General features: G+C 40.8%; 1 protein-coding gene across 2 annotated transcripts; it reads left to right on the top strand.

The window, feature by feature from the left end:
• The first annotated feature begins 1,803 nt into the window (after positions 1–1,803).
• kmt5b (lysine methyltransferase 5B) lies at positions 1,804–20,747 on the top strand. Of its 2 annotated transcripts, none has more exons than XM_076262235.1 (10): positions 1,804–2,215; positions 3,444–3,657; positions 3,936–4,083; positions 7,302–7,470; positions 7,592–7,701; positions 8,002–8,168; positions 8,704–8,723; positions 10,219–10,355; positions 10,518–10,717; positions 17,854–20,747. In XM_076262235.1, exons 2-10 carry the CDS (start codon positions 3,513–3,515, stop codon positions 19,365–19,367), a joined length of 2,610 nt encoding a protein of 869 aa, XP_076118350.1. In that variant the 5' UTR covers positions 1,804–2,215; positions 3,444–3,512; the 3' UTR covers positions 19,368–20,747. The 2 variants fall into 2 exon arrangements, with proteins under 2 accessions (XP_076118350.1, XP_076118347.1); XM_076262232.1 differs by having other exon boundaries at positions 3,327–3,657.
• The last annotated feature ends 884 nt before the right edge of the window (positions 20,748–21,631 follow it).

Genomic DNA, 21,631 nt, shown 5'->3' with positions numbered 1-21,631 from the left:
TTTATTACAGCACCCCTAGAGGTCAAATGAGACCACTTTCCTTGCATGTCCTCACAATCAGCTAATATGTCCATGTATCAAGTTTGGACTTCATACAACGAAGCGTTGCTGAGATATGAGCCCACTTCTTGTATTACAGCGCCCCCTATAGAGGCCAAATGATGCCAGTTTCGTAGTGCGTCCTCACAATCAGATACCAAGTCCCTGTACCAAGTTTGGACTTCATACATCAAAGCGTTGCTAAGATAGGAGCTCACTTCCTGTATTGCAGTGCCCCCTATAGAGGCCAAATGATTCCAATTTCCTAGTGCGTCATCATAATCAGGTAACAGGTCCTTATACCAAGTTTGGACTTTTTACACCGAAGCGTTGCTGAGATACAAGCTCACTTCCTGTATTACAGCGCCCCCTATAGAGGCCACATGATGCCAGTTTCGTAGTGCGTCCTCACAATCAGATACCAAGTCCCTGTACCAAGTTTGGACTTCATACATTAAAGCATAGCCGAGATGTTAGCCCACTTCCTGTAAATAAACTTGAAATAAAAAAATCTGACAAGTATCGTTTGTGCAGCTCGGTCTGAAGATCATCTCCGCCAAGTTCTGTGAAAATCGGATGAAATTTGTAACCGCTCAAACTTTTCGTAGTGTTTGGACCAAATCCAATATGGCGGAGGTCCTATATGGCGGAAAGTGACGGGATAGGAGTCGATTAACTCGGGATGGTCCAAGGACACAGACGCTACCTCAATTGTGAAATCAGACAAAAGAGTCAATGATCACGCGCATGAACGCATGTCCAGCATTGAACTGGTGGTGGCGCTAGAGTGTTCAATGTATATGCATAAAAATTGCTGTGAGTGATTGGGACAGTGTCAAGACTAATGGTATCGAGTTTTGTTATGTTAACTCAAAGTGCCACGGAGATGTTAGTCCACTTCCTGTTTGGTGGCTTCATTGCCATATTTGATTGGCTGTCACGAGCAAACAAAAATTAAATTAAAAAATCTGACCAGTATCGATTGTGCGGCTTGGTCTGAAGATCATCTCCGCCAAAGTTCTGTGAAAATGGGATGAAATTTGTAACCGCTGAAACTTTTCGTAGTGTTTGGACCAAATCCAATATGGCGGAAAGTGACGGGATAGGAGTCATTTAACTTAGGTCAGTCCAGGGATTCCAACAGTGCCTGATTTTTGAAAATCGGAGTTCAATGGTCACATGCGTTAATGCAATCCAGTTTTGACCCATTGGTGGCGCTAGAGTGTTGGGCATAGAGTTCTGTAAATTGGTGAGAGTGATCATGGGACAGTGCTGAATCAGTGTACCAAATTTCATAACTTTAGACCCAGCGGTTCAATTTTCGGCCAGATTTTGACCTGTTGGTGGCGCTAGATGGCTGGGTTTAGAGGTCCGTAAATAAGTTTGAGTGGTCAGTGGAGGGTCCCGAAACTTTCTGCCAAAAAATCAGAACTTTTTAGCCAGGCGTTCTATGGGCTGCCATAGACTCCAAAGGCAGAATAATAATAGGAAAAGCTACTAACTCAATGGCTTCGCTGCTTGGCCCCCAATTATGAATCAACTTGGAATACTAATACAGCTTTGTATCATTTTAAGCGTCATAAAGTATCATATTTTGCAACCCTTCAAATGTGTGCTGTGTTAAATGGCAATGGTGACCAATAACTGTTCTCTTCAAATAGGCCAATTCAAAGAACCAGCTAAAAACTCGTGGAGCCAGGTGGATTATAGCCTAACAATAATGTACAGATGTTTCAACGAGGTGGCTACCTTCATCGTGTCCCCCGTCGCTGGTTGGCTGCAATTTCTCCGTTCCTGCTAGCTAGCTAGCAAACTAGCCTATAAAGGCATTTAAACTGAAAGTCAGACGCGTTTCTTGTTTACATCCGATATATACATTATTGGCCATTATTTCGTCGTATCTCAATGCATATTTGGCTTTTATTTAAAAAAAAAAACATTTCAATCCCTTTCAAGCGCCGAATTACAAATCGTAGGCCGTATTCCATGCAAAAACATCGGGTCTGTTGCTCGCGGAGGTAGTCCCATCTTTCTTAGCCAGAGTTGGCAGCCATCTTGAATTTTAATGTTAATTTTCTGGTAATTTTTGTGTCCCATGGCATTTTTTTTATAAAGGATGTTTTCAGACCCACTGGTATTTGGGACGTGTTGTTTATAACACAGGAAAAACAGTAAAGTGAGTATTAAATTTACAGATCAGTCTAATCGGCTAGATAATTCCTTTATTTGATTCTTTTTCCGGGTAACGTTAGCTAGCTGAAATTATTAGCAAACTGGGTGGCTAGCACGGTCTCATTATTTGGGTCTAGTTTCTAGTTGGCTAGCTGGTAGCCTGGTTTCGTACTCTGGGCCCTGTGCCCAGTTGAGTATTATTGAAGCAATTACCAGAAGAGTAACTGACAGTAACCAGAATATAAACAGCCAGTGTTTCCGTGGTGCTTGTTTGATATCCATAATCGGTGGCCGATGCTGTTACAAACTACTGATGTCAAGCCACCGTTGACGTTAGGTAGTTCTAGCAATTTAGCTCCATTGTCCTAAAGGATAACTAGCCGTTTAGCTAGCTAGCCTAGTTAAATGCTAACTGGCTTGAATGTTTACAATTTCTGAAAACATAGCGAGCTAGATAGTTAGCCAGAACGCTAATAGTGATCTTTAAATTATTATTTCGTAATGCAGAGTCTTATCCCTTGTGAGCAAACGCGTTTATTTGGTGACATCAGTTCTTTAAATTGTGTGAGTTTTTTTGTGTTGCACATCCACGGTTGATAGATAAACAACAGCTTGTCAAACTATGCATCTACCAACCAGCTAGGTTATCATTTGCACACTTATTCAGCATTAAACTCAAGTCTTTGCCTTGGATGAACCACGCTCCACTCTGGGTTATGAACAAAGTTATACTTGTGGAAAGTTCTAAATTAATTTACATCCTGAATGTGTGTTTATGATTCCTAGATAAACTGGATTTAACGTAAAAAATCGATGTAATTCAGTTTCCCTGACGGCCAGGAGGTGGCAGTCTAGGCATATAGTCTCAAGTTGCCTAGTAAACACATTTGTTGTCCGTTTCGAAAATGTTAATTGAAATAAAACATTGTTATTGCGTGAATGTTATTTATGATTTCAATAACTGTTGAAATAACTGTAACTATGACAGAATAACAGGCATGAATGGATTAATTCAGAATGTTGGTCAGAGTTGGATTGGCATCAGTGTGAACTTGCTAAATACAGTAAACTTCATCAGCGTCCATCTACTTCATCAGTTATATCTCTGTTTACAGTTGCCAACCGTAGCCGAGTACTGCTGAAGACTGCACTCTCCGTGACATACACACCTGTTCACTTAAGAAAGAAAAAGATCTGACATCTTCACAGCAAACCTCTTTCTTTTGCACCAGACCACATGGTGGGCCAAGGACACATAGGCTAAATGCACCTTCAGCAGGTTGCCAGCTGGAATGAAGTAGATGGGAGAATCCAAGAACATGGTGCTGAATGGCAGGAGACATGGCAGCAGGTTCTCTAGCCATCAGCCCTCCAACAAAGCTAGGACGCAGCATGCCCACCTGCGTCAAGTGAAGGGGACCCCTGGCAGTAAAAGATCCAGCCGACGTGAGTGCCCAGACTCAAATCTGATGTTGGACATGAATGCCTTCTTGACACATAAATAATAAATAAAATAAATAATGCATCCACATAGAAACACACCCATTACGTCTCTATATTGGTTCAGATTCACTTGTGTTGGTTTAGGCCTCAAATTGTGTAAGGTGCTTTAGTGACACTACATCATTAATATAGTTTATCTGAATCAAAGTACTTGTGCTTTAGAGCTACAAATGTTCAAATCACACATCCTGGTTACATCCTGTTGTTTTCTCTGATGGTAGGGTATGGAAATGCCTCTGTTGACATGGAGCGCCGGCATGTTCCAGCCTCTGGAATGACCGCCAAGGAGTTGTGTGAATATGATGACGTGAGCACCAGCCTGATCTTGGACCCTTACCTGGGCTTCCAGACGCACAAGATGAACACCAGGTCTGTGTGTCTGACTTCCACAAGGGGTCACTAAATAGTCTTGGCAAAATAAGGTCTGAAAATCCAGTTGGTGGAAATATGTTAAAATGAGTATTTATTTATTTATCTATCTATCAATTATAGTTAAGTTAAGTATATACTCTTTTGATCTTGTGAGGAAAATTTGGTCTCTGCATTTATCCCAATCCGTGAATTAGTGAAACACACTCAGCGAACACACAGTGAGGTGAAGCACACACTAATCCCGGCGCAGTGAGCTGCCTGCTACAACAGCGGCGCTCGGGGAGCAGTGAGGGGTTAGGTGCCTTGCTCAAGGGCACTTCAGCCGTGCCTACTGGTCGTGGTTCGAACCGGCAACCCTCCGGTTACATGTCCGAAGCGCTAACCAGTAGGCCACGGCTGCCCTTAAATTATCCTTAAGTAAATACTGACAAAACTGTAATTAGAATGATGTAGAATTAAGCAATAAACCCAGAGAGGCCGTAGGTTCCAATGATTTTAGCAGAGTGCCTAAAACGGACTTGAGTGGCTTATTGCTTTTTTAAAATGGTTACTACATAACTGGCAAGATTTCAAAAAATAATTGCACAGCATCGAGAAATTTAAAGTTTTATTCACAGATAATCATTCTTCTGCCAATAAATATATTTCTTCTATCAGAATGGTTGCCAAGCATCGTCGAGAGACACAGCAACTCAACTGAAAGTCACAGACACACTTTGTCACTTATACAAACAAATGTATTTGCCTGTCGTCTTCATCAGAGGGGCCTGCAATTTCTGGATGAAGAGTATTTGTGCAGCTTACACCCCTACAATCCCCTCAGGTTGGGGAGCACTGGAGTCCTTGGCTAGGTTACTTAAGATCAGTGACCACTGGAAAGCTCAGGTTGCCCCGGTTTCTCATGGCATAGGTGTGATATCTGTGTGATCAGTACAGTATATTAGTTGAGCAATTGAACAGAGAAGAATGGGTGTGATTTGCGTTTGTCAGGTTCATAGGGATACGATTTCGGATGTTACAAAGAGGTGCCAACAGGTTTTCTTTTTTTTTTTTTTTTTGACGTGAACTCTCTAAATAGCCTGACATTTGACAGTCCTATTTCAACTTATAGACAAAAATGAAAAGACACCATCAATCAAAGCTTTTGGGATTCAGGACAAGGTTAGGAAACTGAGAGAAACAAGAGTGAGATGGTGATGGAGATAGAGAGTTTGGGAGTATCAAGTTTATCAAAGCTACAGAGAGAAATGATGAACCATTGCTTATTTCATGAAGTTAAATTAACAGCAAATGCAAAAAGTCAAACTAGAGAAAAAATTTCACTAAATTAAATTATTCCAAAAATTGCCCGTCATTTCAGAAACAGCAAAACAAATTATGGGAAAGTGTAAGGAATGTCAGCTAGCCTATAATTGTTGAAGGCCTAGCATAATTTACTTGAACACACAAAAATGTACTTGAAATCATGAAAATATTAATATATGCACGACCAGCAAGCGTCTGCTACATATACTGTAGCTAAACTTTAACTTAAACTAGACTGGTTTACACTTCGGTAGATGACTCACTACTTACTGATGCTAGAGATGGGCCTAAGTGAGCAAGAGCAGGCATTTCCAACTGCATCTGAGGATTAGTATACCCCTGTGTTGTATAACAACAAAAACTGACCTGATCACTTTCAAATATTGTATTCCTTTCCCTGAGATCTGTATTGCCACTAGACCTTCAAAACTTCTGTACACACTCCTGCATACACACACCTACACACACACACACACACACACACACACACACACACACACACACACACACACACACACACTGAGAGCTGTGAGTTGCTAGAGCAGGGGGTGAAGAGAAATTGAGAAGCAGGATTTATTTTCTGCAGAGACTCATGCAGGACTTATTTTGTATTATTTGGTTTAAACATTTTCTAATTTGTGGACATGTCAGATTGATATTGTTAACTGAGACAAACCTAGCCAAACCAACTCAAATCACAGATGAAATAGAACAATTTTCAATTTCCACAATATCAAAACTGGTGTAAAAGTTGCAAAAGTTAAAGGCCTATTAAAAGTCAAAAGCAATTACAGCATTTTGATGAGGAGGAGGATGATTATGATAATACTAATACAAGTCAAAGGCCACTGCAGTGTGTTCTTTTCAGTAACTGCCAGTCAAAGCACTTTGCTGACTCACGCATTCTCCAGCCATCTCTCATTGTTACTTTTTTATTTAACCCTGCCCACAAAATTTGAAACCTGGAAATTTGGGCTGGACCAATCAAATTGTCTGGGTGTGCTTTATACGATTATGGACAGACCAGTCTATCAAGTCACCTAAGCGCGCTTTGGTTGATTTTGTTTTCAACAAAAAGTCTGTTGCTAGAGAAGCTAGACATTTAGATTTCACTATTGCATCTGTTTTAGAAGATATTGACAATAACTTTAAAAACGCGCCCCATAATCACGTCCTGATCATGCAGTATCAGACTCTGTATAGAATTGAGTATGGTTATGTCAGGCTCAAAGCTTCTACTATTATTATTAATATTCCTACGAACAATCACAACATATGTGAGGTCAAGGTTGTTTCTTTTTGATGTTTCTGTAACTTGGTACTTGGACTTGGACAATAACGGTTATTAGCGCCACTTGGTGGCCCTCAAAATCAATCCGGAAGCCATAGCCAATTCCCCCATTCCCTTCACCCTCTCTACACATAAGTGCAATAAGTGTTAGTCTTTATGATGCCAATTTTGACAGTGTTCCACAACTTGGATTTTCATGGACTTTTGTTGTGTGATATGGGAAGATTTCATGAACTGAATACAACAAAAATAATTTCTGTTGCAATTGATTGAAATTGCAATTGAGTGAAATTGGGCGCAATTGGGTGAAATGTTCTCACAGATTGCCTGGACATAAAACCCCTAATGGAGCACAATTCTATCAGATGTTGTAATGGTGTGTCAGGTTGCATTTGAGAAGTAGAGTATGACTGAAAGGATTTATCCTTTGATTTAGTTATTGGTATTGTTTCAAAAAGAATGCACTCATATCAAACAAGTGTGTTGTATTGTTAATTTGCATTAAGCTTTATAATATGCTATAAATAGGTGATAAATTATGAAGTCGTCAATGATTAAGTAAGTGTGTGTGTGTATGTATGTGCTACATCTGACTGGCTATCAAACGTTTTTCTTCTAGGTTTCGGCCTCTCAAGGCATCCAGACTAGTGGAACTGAAGGGTATGATTGAGAGTTACAAAAAGCACGATGACATAGAGAAAGCCTTTCAAGCATTGACATCAGGAGATGGGACAAAACCTTACTTTCCAAATAAGAACAAGACCCAGGAAAAACTCTTCAAAGAACATGTAATGCTTTTTCCAATTTATCAATGTAATACATTATTTGTATGTGTGTAGGGTTACGTTGTAAATATACCTCCAATCGTGAACTGAATAGGAAGGACTGCCCTTCTTGTTTTTGGAACAGGTACATGTTTATCTGCGCATGTTCGCCACAGACAGCGGCTTTGAAATTTTGCCGTGTAACCGGTACTCTTCAGAGCAAAACGGAGCCAAAATTGTAGCAACGAAGGAATGGTAATGCACCTATTTTGTTGATTACCTCTCTTATCGCCAGTCCCAACTATGTGTCTAAGGGGAAGGAAAAAATACATGCATTATCTTTTCTAGTTGACAAATACATGCAAGTCCAGGTCCTTTTTTGGGTTTTGTAGTACAAATAGTAAATGTGCAATCAGATTGGGTTTCCTTATTTACAAGCCACAAATCTGTTAGATATCACATATAATCCTGTTTACCTTTCAATGTTCTTGTGTTGCACACAAATTGTACAAGCAATGTTTTTAATACAGATAAATGACTTTTCTCTCCATGCAGGAAGAGGAATGATAAGATCGAATACCTGGTGGGCTGCATCGCTGAGTTGACAGCCGCGGAGGAGAGGTTGCTGCTTCGGCATGGGGAAAACGACTTTAGCGTCATGTACTCCACACGAAAGAACTGTGCACAGCTCTGGCTGGGACCAGCGGCCTTTATCAACCATGGTGTGTGGTTTACAGAGGATTCACACAGCGCATTAATATATACACTAATTCACAGATTACACAGCTGCCATATTCTAAGGGGAGTGATTAATGTGTCATTGGGCAACAGGTCAATAAGGTGACCAAAGTTCAGATTTGGGAAATTCCATCAGAAGAACATCAGGATAGTTCTGATTACCACAATATTGTTGTATTGCCACTGGCAATTGCCATAACATTCAGTATTTAGTCATACAAAATAGGATGCTCCATGTGTTTGCTTCCTTTTAAAACGATATAGGAGTACAATACTATATCTATCTGCAAAACCTTCAATATAACGTGTACCATGACTGATTGAAGTCCCATATTAGAGTAGGTTTCTCAAGAGCACATTGAAAATACCTGAATTCCTTATGCGGTAGATAATCTTGAATTTCCCCTTGGGGATCAATAAAGTATCTATCTATCTATCTGTCTATCTGTCTGTCTATCTGTCTGTCTGTCTATCTATCTATCTATCTATCTAATTATTCTTTCTTCACTTCCTTTTCAGATTGTAGGCCAAATTGCAAGGTGAGTATTTTTAATTTTAAGTAATGTGAACTGAACTCAATGTGGTGGTAGTTATGACTAAATTTGGAGGTTGCGTTATGCAAATGAAAAAGAATTAGGGCATTATATAACAACCAACCAACATGGACGTATTCATATTTACACATGTAACATTGTTTAGATCTAGTTTATATCTACACCACTATTTGGAATCTTTCAATCTCTATAAAACACCTTGCATTGCTTGTATAAAAAAGACTGATACCCCTGTCTTTGCAATTACCATTGCAGTATGTCATTTAATTTAAATTATGATAAAATGTGAGTGTTGTTACCTATTACCTTTATTACAGTTTGCTAGCTTTGTACAAAATGCAATATTTTTACGGCAAGGTCTAAGGTTTATGGTAAGGTCTAAATAGATGACCAGTTATATATAGGGCCCGTCCCATTTCTCCCTCCTTAAAACTTCCACTTGGTTTTTTGATTGCCCTCGACAGTAAAGTCCCCTCGACGAGGGAAGTGGGGGTGAAGATCTTTCCCTATAAATTGGGACACCACTATATGCAAATTAGTGTAGCGAACGTGCTCACCTACGTCACGTGCAGCGTTGACGTGTCTACCGGTAGTAGCCTTCTACTATTTTCATTCAGGAACATGCCGGTTCCAGCGGTCATGTTGACTGTTGTGTGGGCTGTGTTGGTTTATCTATGTCTGGTTAATCAACAGAGATATTTGTGTTCATGTGAACGTCGGAACACATCCTAAATATTGCCGAAACTACCCAGATCAGATATATAATGTTTTTCGATGGGCAGACTCTCTCAAAGCACTCGGCAGATATCATGAACATCGTCAGATAGCTTCGTGAGATATTTTCATAAGTGTTCAAAACTCGACAGTCCTCGACAGTTCAAAACTCGACAGACAGGATTTGCATCAAACTAGCATATTCCAACATATTTCGAAATGAATATGCTTATTTGCAATGCAATTGTTCCTTTCCAGTGGTGTCAGCCATCTTGGTTGAAAAATTTGGCCAGCTCGCTAAGCTCACACGGTATTCTAGGTAATTTCACCTCCCATTTTGTTTTAAGCCTGCATCGGTCTTGGCTGTATTTTGAGGGTTGATTTTAAGGGGAAAATAGCACTCCCCTTGCTCCCTAAAGTAATGGGACACCCTAAAAACGAGGGTTAGGGCAAAAATCTAGGGGAAGGGGAGCTATTGGGACGGGCCTGTACTGTTTTATCAAAGTGCTGTTTTTTGGGAATGTGTTGGGGAAAAAATTCTTAGTGTAATTCAAAACCATTTGTCATTGATTGAAATGTTATGAATGTTTTACCATAGTCTTGGTCTGAACTGTATGAACAGTTTTTTTGACCAAAAACTCTGAACAAAAAATATTTATACATCAACCTTGTCAGTGTACAGTGTTCTACTATTTTGTGGAGGAGGGTGAAATTTAATGTTAACAAAATATTCTCCTTTATACTCACTGGTGTATTTCTGTGACAGTTTGTTTCAACGGGTCGTGCAACTGCCTGTGTTAAGGTTCTAAGGGATATCGAACCAAGGGAAGAGATCTCATGTTACTATGGAGATGGATTCTTTGGGGAAAACAACGAATTCTGTGAATGCTACACTTGTGAACGGTATTTACTTTCTCTCTTTTGTCAGTGATTTGTGTTCAATGGCAATGATGTGTTCCCTTGAAAATGATTTCAAAATCTAACCCAACCAAAAAACGAAATAAAACTTTATTTATTGTACAATACATAACCTCCTGTTGTTGAACTGTATGTTTTGCATGACAGGCGTGGCACAGGGGCATTCAAAACAAAACCGGGGCTGTCGATGGAGACTCCAGTTATCAACAGCAAGTATGGCCTGAGGGAAACAGATAAAAGACTCAACAGGCTTAAGAAGATGGGGGAGGGAAACAGGAACTCTGACGGCCAATCAGCACACTCCAGTGTGGACACAGATTCTCAGGAAACGCCTAACTCACACCCATGTAAGAACTCGCGAAAACTGTGTGTGTGTGTGTGTGTGACAGAGAGAGACCACAATTCTCTCTTTTCTGGTCTTATGTTTACACCTCAGTCTTATCACAAATATGACTGATCAATAGCTGATCCAATCCTAATATAGTACTTGCACACTATGAGCGACCGGGCGGTCAACCCACGTGTTGGGTTGTGAGTTAGGTGGAAATGGAGAAAAAGGCACTTGCAGGAGAAGTGGATGTAGGTTCTGTTAACTCCAATTATTTATTTTTCTGCGTATTCAAAAATAGCAACACTAATAAACAAAATACTTTTCCCTACCAAAAACAAACAAAAATGGCACAAACAATGCACAGTCTGAAGTATCAGCATAATACACTTACTCTGCCTCACAACAGGAGAGTCCTTCACCTACTACGCACCCAATGGGAACTGAGCTACCCCATTAAATAGCCCCAGCTATTACTCTCAAATGGCCCGTATGGGGATGATTGAGGCACACCATTGAACCAGGGAAGCACTCAAAATATGACTCAATAGTACATAACATAAATCAACATAACAATTATATAGAAAACAACAGAAAAGTATACAGTGGGGAGAATACGTATTTGAACCGATGCTAAAGTTGACTAAAAAGAAAAATATAAAATAATATGTTAAAAATGTATCTTAATGCCTTAATTACAACAAATAGTAAAAGCCCAACCTTTAAGGACACCAATTTTCTTAGTGAATGAAGAATGTATTTGACCCCTATGTTAAATTCCCATAGAGGCTGGCAGATTTTTTATTTTTAACCCTTAGAACCCGATTGACGCAAAGTGCGTCAAAAAACACACCCTTTCTTCTCTGTTACATTGCTCCGGAACTGTTCATCGCAGCGAGATGAAACCTTTATAGCGTGACTGTATAGTGTATATCGATCCTTCTGGCTTATAAAAACAGACAAAGTGACTGCAAAATAATAACGTCATGTACACAAACCAACGCTGCACCCCCATTACTCTCGTTTGAATTACTTGCGGACCCGTGATCAGATAGATATGCCACGCATGTCAGATGACAGAGGAGACACAAAGCTATCGTTTGATACCAAGTACATCCTTCTGGGTTATAAAACAGACGAAGTGACAGCAAAATAATAACTTCATATAGCTGGACTTACCCCACGTTTTTGTCTGTTTTTGTGGCAAAGCATGTTTATAATCCAACGCTATCGTGTGTTTCTCTATGGCAAAGCATGTTCATAATCCGGTTTTGAGATCCTAGCAAATTCCTGCATGGCATCCAATTCAAGGCTCACATTGCATCCCAATTTGTTCAACAAAGAAACACCTTTTTTGCCTTTACTTTGTTTATGGCAATGCAGTAAAAAGTTTAGAATCATGATGAGTGCATACACACACACACAGGGGCGTCATGCAAGGCAAAATTCAGAGGGGGCACAATCAGGCAATTTTTTTCGGGGGGGGGGGGGTGATTTCAGCTCATTAAAGCATGTTTAGACACACACATTTACACTTAGGCCTACTACACATGATTTTAAAAACAGTATCATTGCAGTTGTTATGATTTGATTGATATGTGACCTAAGAACAATCTTACATTAAAAAAGTTGCTGAGGTCTGACTTTGTGGTGCCCAGAAATGAAATTATTTTAATCTTAATTCATGTGATGAAGGACTTTGAAAGAAGTTTGACAGGTTTCAGTGCTGAGTAAGGTTAACCCTAAATATTTGAACATTTTACTAGTAATATATTTTTCATGACCATTATGGCAAGCAATAGGCTACCTCATTTGCAGTGTTGGGCAAGTTACTGAAAATTAGTAATTAGTTACAGTTACTAGTTACTTCTTTCAAAAGTAATTCAATTACGTTACCAATTATTGTATATCAAAAGTAATTAGTTACTAGAGAAAGTAACTTTTGAGTTACTTTTAAGTCTGCTTTTAAAATGTCAATATGAACAGTACTGAACAGTCACACACACAATAAACCAAATTTTTGGACCTATTTATTGTAGTTTCAACGGGCCTTCAAATCAATAGCCTTGTGCATGAGTTCTCAAACTTTTTCCGACCCCAAAACATTCTACAATGCATGAAGGCTTCCCTGACCTTGTTTTGCGCCACCCTCACCATCTAGGTGGTTTGATAGATATGTACAGTACACTGCCTACTGCTTGCCTTCTACTAATAGTAGTAGTAGTAGTATGCATGGTGGTGCACTGACACTGAATTCTGCAATATAGTAATAAGTTATTTTTATCATTATTATTGCAATCCTTCTGTAGGCTACATGGAATGAGTTCAATGGGATGTAATGTGAAACAATGTTAAATGGCCTATTTTCAAAGCAGTTATTGTCTGCTCACACACACATACAACCTTAGGTTATCCTCATCCTGCTTTGAACACAGTTGTATTATATAGCATTTTAAGCACCAGCAGTTTGGGAAAAGCCTGCGCTGCACAAGTGCTGACCTACCGAAATAAGTTCTAATGCATCTGAGAGTTTGGGATTGTCGTACACTATGCAGAAGGTTACTCTTCAGCTGATAAGGTGTTCGAGAGAAGTTGCATGTTCCGTCGCAGACAAATGAATCCATAACACCATGGACGTCAATTCCGATGTAAACATACTGTGCAAATAACTCAAGTCGCTTAGTACGTACGGTAGGCTATTTGGAGGTTTCTTTATCTGGTAAGTGAAATCTGCATTTTCCTCTCGAGTTAAATGTGTGCTTGCTTGTGTCAAGGCTATATATAGGCTACTGTAGCCTATTGGTGTTGTGGCGTGGCTATGTTGTAAGAATGAGGCTTTTGCGCAATAGGCGGAAAAGAGCGGAGATAAACAACAAATGCGCTTTTACTGTGGAGCTTACGAGATGGAAACGAAAGGGAAAAGGCTTTTAGGATGCCCATTTAAATTGTAGCCTAATGCACTCTTGTGTGTTTTAGCATAAATCCGAAATAAGGAGGAATGTGAGGAGGCTATTAACTGTAAAGAATGCATCTGCAATCTAAACATGAAACACAATCGCTGGAAACACAGCTAAGGTCGGGAGACAAGCAGCAAATGTGCATCTTGTCTGCAGTCGTTCATTCAAGATCAACAGAGTAACGCAAGTAACGAACTCTTTGAAATTTCAGTAATTGTAATTGCCTTACTGGATTTACAAAAATACTTAGTTACATGCTCGTTACCACTAAAAGTAGTGGAATTACAGTAAGGGACCGTTCGTTATTTATAAACGGGGTCACCAGAGGAAAATAGGGGAGGGTCATGTCTTTTTATCCTTTGTTGAGGGGAGGGTCACCTAACTTTTTTTTTTGTCTAGGAGGGAGGGTCACCCATCTTTTGTATTAATGAAAACAGCAAAAAATCAAAGTGGCTTGTTTGATTGTTGATTTCTGTCGCCATATAGCGTTCTCTTTCGTTCCATAGCTCTGTCAACATTGAACAATGAAAATGAGGGCGATTTCCCGGGTTTCTCACGCAAAATACGGAAAATGTCAACATTCGTCCCCATTAACGTTGGAAGGGTTGGAGCAACAAAGTAGCCTACTTTATTCACGCCTAACAGCCTATATCCATTTGGTCAACTTTATCCAGCCCTAAAAAAGCTAAATTTAACTTTGGTTTACTTGTAGTTTACCGTGTAGCCTAACTTTAAACAGTGTGCATGCTTAACACAAAGCATACTTGTGCTTCATTTATCCACACATCCAGATCCTAACGTTTTGACAAGCATTTCTACCAATTGACCTTGTTCCTGCCCATCTCTAGCTTTGCTGTCTCCATCCTTTCTGTTTTTGTTGTTTGCAAAAAAATATATAGTATTTATTAGTAACCAGCGACAAGTGCAATTTGTTAATCGCTGTCATTCTCTCTCCGGTCAACAAAAATGTGTTAGGCCTACGTTCCAAGTAGCAGTGCGTAATTCTGCTTCATAAAGTTGAACAAATACATTTGGTCATATAAATAGCCAGTTCATGGTCTACAGTGTAGTTGGTAAGTTATGGTAGGCCAACTTGGAGTGAATATACAGGGGGAATTCTTTGTCTAGCTGAGTAGCCTGGCAGGTGCGCACGTAGGCATAGTAGGTACGTAGGCAAGTTCGGCCACCGCAAGCGCTAATGAATCTTGCTCTCACGACAACCACGTCGTTAACTTAAATAGGCCTAGGTTAACATCACTCTGAGTTCGCATTCAAGCAAGCAAAACGATGATTTGAATACATCTGTTTCACTGGAAGGGCAAGGGGTAACAACAGGACAACACAGAGACATGCCAGAATGCAGGACTAATGTTATGAGTATTACAGTAATATGGGATATTCTACGGGAAAATATTAAAACGGCAAGACAGCAGGAAACGTTAAAATGATAAACCCGGAAAAAGTTGGCATGTTAGGTATTTTTCGGTCCCTGTGATTATTTGTGAAATTGTGCAAACGGCCTTTTCAAGTCATTTGAGAAGGAAGGAGTGTAGCAAGCTCCCAAATTGACGCTCGTCTGAGAAATTGAGTTTTGGATAATGTTTCGGCAGCTTTACAATGACTGAGGAAGCCTAGAGACGAGTCCATAGCAACAAGTTCATGTGTTGAATTTGTTATTACCCAGTGTGCTTTGTTGAATGGTGTCAATGCTTTATTGTTTTATTTCATGTGAATACTTACTAGAGGAGTAACTTTTCAAGTAGGCTAATGCAGTTGCAGGAAGTGTGCATTTAGTTTCCATGCTTATTGTGTTTCCACAACAATGTTAGGGAGTAAATCTACTGAAATGGCCACCATCTTGGTGAAGTGTGATGTGTAAGATCAGAAAGCAGAGGTTGATTTTAGGACGGTAGCATATGTTGATGTGTTATCATATCGCGTAAGAGCGTGAGTGGAAGACATCGACAATTGGCCAGGGAGGGTCATGTCATTTTTGAAAATGCTGCTGGAGGGTCGTTGAAAATTATATTGCAGGCAGGGGAGGGTCATGTAACTTTTGATCGAAGCACTCAAAATCCCTCCGGTGATCCCGTTTATAAATAACGAACGGTCCCTTACCACTTCAACACCATTGACTGTATCTGTTTAAACTGTAACTGTAACAGTTCAACTGTTCAAACTGTAGCCTAAAGTTAACTGTAACAGTTCAACACAAGCAAAACATTGCGAGCTTAATGCACGTGTGAGTTGTTACGGGAACATACACAGACACCAATTTTAGGAAAAGGGCTGTTGACTGGTCTTCAGCTATTTTGCTACGGTTTATTACACATCTAGAAGAATACATTTGAGTCATTATAGCCTCTGGCTATTATGGAGCATAATAGGAACAAAGTTATGATCAAAAAAATGATCAGGGACGAAAAATCCGAGGGGGCACGTGCCCCCTTAACTTCAATGGGCATGACGCCACTGCACACACAGGCTAACACGCAAACTCGGGTCAAGTCAGGTCAGATCAGTTTGTGTCACAGATATGGAACGCAGAAAGGTCATTTTTCATCACTAAATAAAAAATGGCATTTATTTCTGTAAATCACACACCACATATTTCTGTAAATTGCTCAGCCCCAGAGTATCCCTCCAACATGGCAATTATATTGCCAGATTCAGGACAGTCTGCCCTACACACAAATGAAATGCATGTAGAGCTATGACCTTGCTGTGGTGAGATGCATGTCAAAATATAAGACTTTTTATAATACGCTTTTTGTATTTTAATTCTTTAAAAATCAAAATAAAATCAATGCTAGTACTAATACATGAAATGATGGCAGATCTGGATAGCCCAGACTGAAAAAAACAATATATAATATGTGTGTGTGGCACTTACAATGACCAGAATGAATCCTTATGAATAAAGGTAGTGAAAATGCCCTAAAAACAGCTTAGGGTTCTAAGGGTTAAAGGCCACTTATTTCATAGATCCAGGGTACTATGCATCCTGAAGTTCCCTTGGCCTTTGGAATTAAAAGCCCCACATCATCACATACCCTTCACCATACCTAGAGATTGGCATGGTGTGTTTTTCAGTTAGCCTATTAGCCGGTTTGATTTGCATTGAACCCAATTAGCATTTTAGTCAACTTTAGCATGGGTTCAAATACTTATTCTCCCCACTGTATAATGAACAAAACATACGTCCGTTATAAATACGTGCATAACCACAACGCATAAAGAAACAATACAACCAAAAGAATATCCTAAACACCCCTGTAGCATAATGCCCTGCTCCCTACCCCTGCAGAATGTTTATAATGACCGGTCCCGGCGCGGAGTGCGCTTCCGCAATGGGACAGTGACAGAAGTCGGAGCGTCAGGAAGTGTTGTGAGTAGATTTATGCGTTAACCAGATTATGGGCACTATACAGACAATATAACATGGCAAATGGTAGACAAGCTAGTGGGTACCACACTATGTAATTGTTATTGATAAGAATGAAGTTGGTAATGACGTTGTAATGAGTGAATGAATGAGCGAAATCGCGCCAAACCAAACAATTGGTTTGCTGCATGAACGAACGCCAAACCGGCGGCAAACACCCGACACCAACAATAAAACCCGCCGTACATCCCTTGAATAACACATAGCCCACAGAACATGCAACAACACTTTACACCACACACAAAACATTTTACAATCAAAGAGGCACGCTGTGGGGGAGTGTGTGCGTGTGTGTGCGAACGAATGAGTCTCTTTCTCTCGTGTCTGCACTTGCGGTGCAACGTGAATGAGGCAGTGAGAACGGTAAAGTTCAGTTTCTCACACACACCTTGCTCAATTTGCTTATATCCCCCACTGTATTTAAATAATGATGCATGCATGTGTGTATAAGGAAGCCTGCGGAAGGGGTAAGTATGGAGAATGTATGTGAGGAGAGAAGCATATTGATTTGTGTAGTGTCTTCCCTTTTTAACTTTTGCCGTAAATAGAGACTTGTCATACAGAACAGAGACCGTAATGTAAGAATTTCATTGCAGTAAGCGCATATGACCTTTAAGCTGTTTGAACTTGAACTTGAAAATATTTAGAAAACATATTTATCCAGGAACTGTTATAAGCACGCTATCCATGTTTGTCAGCTTATTTTTGATTTGACCAGACTTTCTGTTTGTTTCCTCACTTTTCTGTCCCTAGCTTTAAGGAAGAGGACAACCCAGTCTAGTGTTAAAAAGTCAACAAGGCAATCCTTGTTCAGCACTCCAGCACCTACCTCATCCTCCAAACTACGTTCCCCAGACTGCTCCAGTTTACCAAAGAGACTAATATCAAAGCCTGCCAAGACGCCTTTGCTTAAATTAAGGACACATTCTCGAGGGCCAGTGGCAAAGTCCACTAACCGAACAGCTGCCGTCAGTCAAAAGGACACTCCCAAGAGGGACACCATACGTCGCGGTTCAGCACAGGGGTTGGCTATCAAGGGCAGCTCCGCTCGTAAGGCGGCAAAGGAAAACAACAATCAGAGCTTGCCAAAAGGCACCAGAGCTCGCAAGGACCACTTGCCCTTGTCATACAGGACTCGAAGGTCAACCAGGACCTCCATCAGCTCTGAGGAGAATGCTGGCAGTGGCGGAGGTTTTTATGGACATGGTTCCTCCCCTAGCCAGAGCTCACCCCAGGGCGAGGTGGTTCCTAAATCGGAGGTGACGAAGGAGGACCACAAGGGCACACTTGGCCCCCAGCAGGTGAACATGCCCAGTCTGGAGGCACACTGCCCACGCAAGGGCACATGCCCGCGCCGCAGGCGGACGCCCAAACTGGAGGAGAGCGGGGCGCCGTACGGCGAGGCCTTCCTCCAGGACGGCGTGACGGACCTGCGGCACGCTGACGTGGCTGACTGCGGGAAGGTTCAGCTGGGTCTCCCCGGCCGGCACCAGAACCAGAACTCGAACTCGAACCAGCACCAGCAGCAGCAGCATCAGCAGCGGAACGGCAGCAAAGCTGCAAAGCTCCTGCGGCGAGGCAAGGGGAAGAAAAAGCGGCGCATCACACGATACGATGCTCAGCTAATCCTGGAGAACAGCACAGGTATCCCCAAGCTGACGCTGCGCAGGAGGAGGGACAGCAGCAGCAGCAAAGCCGAGCCAGGGGAGGTGGAGACACTCGGAGCCTGCAGTGGAGGAGGAGGTGGAAGCTCCTCCTCATCTAAAATCAGCATTAAGTTCAGCCAGGACCATGAGAAGGAGCGTGGTGGTAGCGGAGGAGGAGGAGGAGGTGGGTACGCTTCCTCGAAACTCAACAACGGCTACGGCCACACTGGGCACAACAGCGCTACCAAGTTAAAGATCCAGCTGAAGCGCGAGAAGGCCGGCAGAGGGCCGCTGCCGCGGGCGTACGCCGACGACGTCACTTTCACGGGCATCGTTAAGCGGGAGGCAGGTGAGGTGCTGGAGCATCAGCCAGGCGGCCACAGCATGACGGGCATGGGGGAGGACTTGCTGTCGTCAGAGGAAGAGGAGGAGGAGGAGGAGGAGGAGGAAGATGAGGAAGAAGAGGAAGAGGAGGACTACTTTGACAACGAAGAGTTTGAGGATGACTTCATCCCTCTCCCACCAGCGAAACGCCTACGGCTCATCGTGGGCAAGGACTCGATAGATATTGACATTTCCTCCCGACGGAGAGAGGATCAGTCCCTCAGACTCAATGCATAAGCTGAAATAGGTGTGTTTGCGGGTAGGGGCTGGAGAATGAAACTATTGTTTCAATCATGTATTTGTTTATTTGAATCATGTTGTTGAAGTGGGCTTGTAAAAACAAAAACAAAAAAAATATTGAAAAATCAAAACTGTAATTGTAATTGACACAAATGAATCGTAGTAATGGCACTTCTCGATTGGTTCTTTACCGTGAATTATAAATATTGTAGAAAGTGTACAGGTATGTATTCATCTCTGATAATGTGCAGATCATTTTGTCAGCGTTCATTAAGCTTTATCATGTGCAATTCTTATCAAATGACCTGAGTTCTTTCCCATGTGGTTTAAAGACAAGGTTGAGGATTACTCGTACTCATACACGAAGATACTTTTTTAACAGACACATGCATGAATTCACCCCAAAACTAATCATTGACTCAAGGGTTTTGTGGCTGTGTCTACATGTACATATATTAGTATATCATTCAAGTGGCAAAGGAAGCTATAGGGAAAATTACAACACATGCATATAGTTTATGGAACATCTTGCAGAAAATAAGAAGCCTTGTTTAACATGGCTTAGATGGTAACCTGTGATAGGCCAATCGGCATCAGAATTCTTATACTGGTTGAGCCAAGCGGATCATAGTGTTAAAGGTGCTAATTTTCTTGTAACAATGTGGAGACGTCTGTGTTGTGTTCAACGCAAGAGACTTTGTGGCCCCAGCCCTGAAAAATATAGATTTGCAAGACCAATGGCCTTGATAACATGTTCATTTTTCTTTCCTTCCTTTCTTAATTATTCAGTGTAAATCAGTACATTGCATCAAAACATTTTGGCCTGACCTCACATACATATGCAAGTCAATGTTTGCAACCAGCAGTCATCTTGATTAACATGAAGTTGAATTGAAGTCAATCACATTACAAAAAAAAAAAAAAAAAAATTCCTTAGAAACTTGATTCATCCTTTTCAGGAGTCAACCACCAGTTTGTATCTGGATGCTATTGTCTTGACTGTAGTGTGCATGCTGTGCACTGCCAAAAAATTAAGGGATTACTAAATAAAACACATCTTGTCTTTTTCTTTTTTACTCCCATCATCAACAGCAGGAAACTGCAGCTTTTGCTCTCTTTATGTTCTCCCCCTTGGGGTGTGTTGGTTTTACACTGTATGCTGTCCAAAGTCTACTGTCCCTGTGCATTTAGTTTAGCCGCATTTTTAAAAAAAAATCATGTATTGTAAGTATTTGATTATTTTGTAGCACATCTTTGCAGGATTACGGGATCATGTATTCATACATTTGTGGGTATATTCTTCACTATGTACATCTTGAGAACTCTTTTTATTTAACTGTTTGAATACTTGAAGACATAAAATTCATTTTCAAGAAAGTCAGTCATTTAAATTCTCTGTTCTTTGAGATGGCCTTTAGGCTGTTATTTGATGTTTTCCCATGCTTTGCCAATGCCCCTACTAAACTTGTGTATGTGTTCAAAATGTGCTAATTTAACCATTCCTAGACATCAATCTAACTGTGGAAATCTAAACTATTCCTTGCCTCAGTGTTGCCAAAGATTTTTGGACCTAGCAATTTTGTTATCTTATCAAATTTGGACACGTCAATTTTAGAATGACAAAGTCCAAGAATCTGCAGAGATGTGTAGTTGTGTGATGTTATTGTCCCTACAAATTGGGCTAGGAGGGACTCTATCTGTTCCTGTAGAACCAGTGCTGTTTCTTGCCTTTGGGCACTAAAGCAGAGCAACTAAACCCCATCCACTACATCAGTGCACACAGGTAACCTACTTGTGAGACCACCTAAAAAAATGTGGGTCTAGAATAAACTGCAACGGGTGGTCAAAGAATTCAGTAATGGAGAACTTTGAATTACACTGAAAAGTTGCCCAGTGGTGAAACAGTAAAAGCATCAGAAGTGAATCACTTATCCCCTCTGTGTCTGGGTGGTCACATGTTGAATAGCCTAATCAATCACCTATTGGTGACCATGCTGGTTTTAAAGTTCTTTTTGTTTTCCTGTCCAGTAAATGGTGATGAAATCACTGATGATCATGTGTAACTTATCATCATGAGTCACCCTCATATGACAACTGGCAGCTGACCCTGATAAGAACTAGTTGAGTTGTCAGTATGTGGGATTTTGACAAAACAGTAGCCTCGCTCTGTCCACACAATGCCTTAACAAGCACTTTGCTATGCTAACCTCAGTCGTTTTCTTAGGCTTACACCTCACATGAAAGTTTCAAACATAATATAT

Source organism: Alosa pseudoharengus, unplaced genomic scaffold (assembly GCF_046254945.1).
Source record: "Alosa pseudoharengus isolate Yale_2024_CS ecotype anadromous, Long Island Sound unplaced genomic scaffold, YU_APseudo_1.1 YU_APseudo_1.1_scf_10, whole genome shotgun sequence".
In the NCBI taxonomy this organism is placed as follows: Eukaryota; Metazoa; Chordata; class Actinopteri; order Clupeiformes; family Clupeidae; genus Alosa; species Alosa pseudoharengus.
This window is presented reverse-complemented; position numbering and strand designations above follow the sequence as displayed.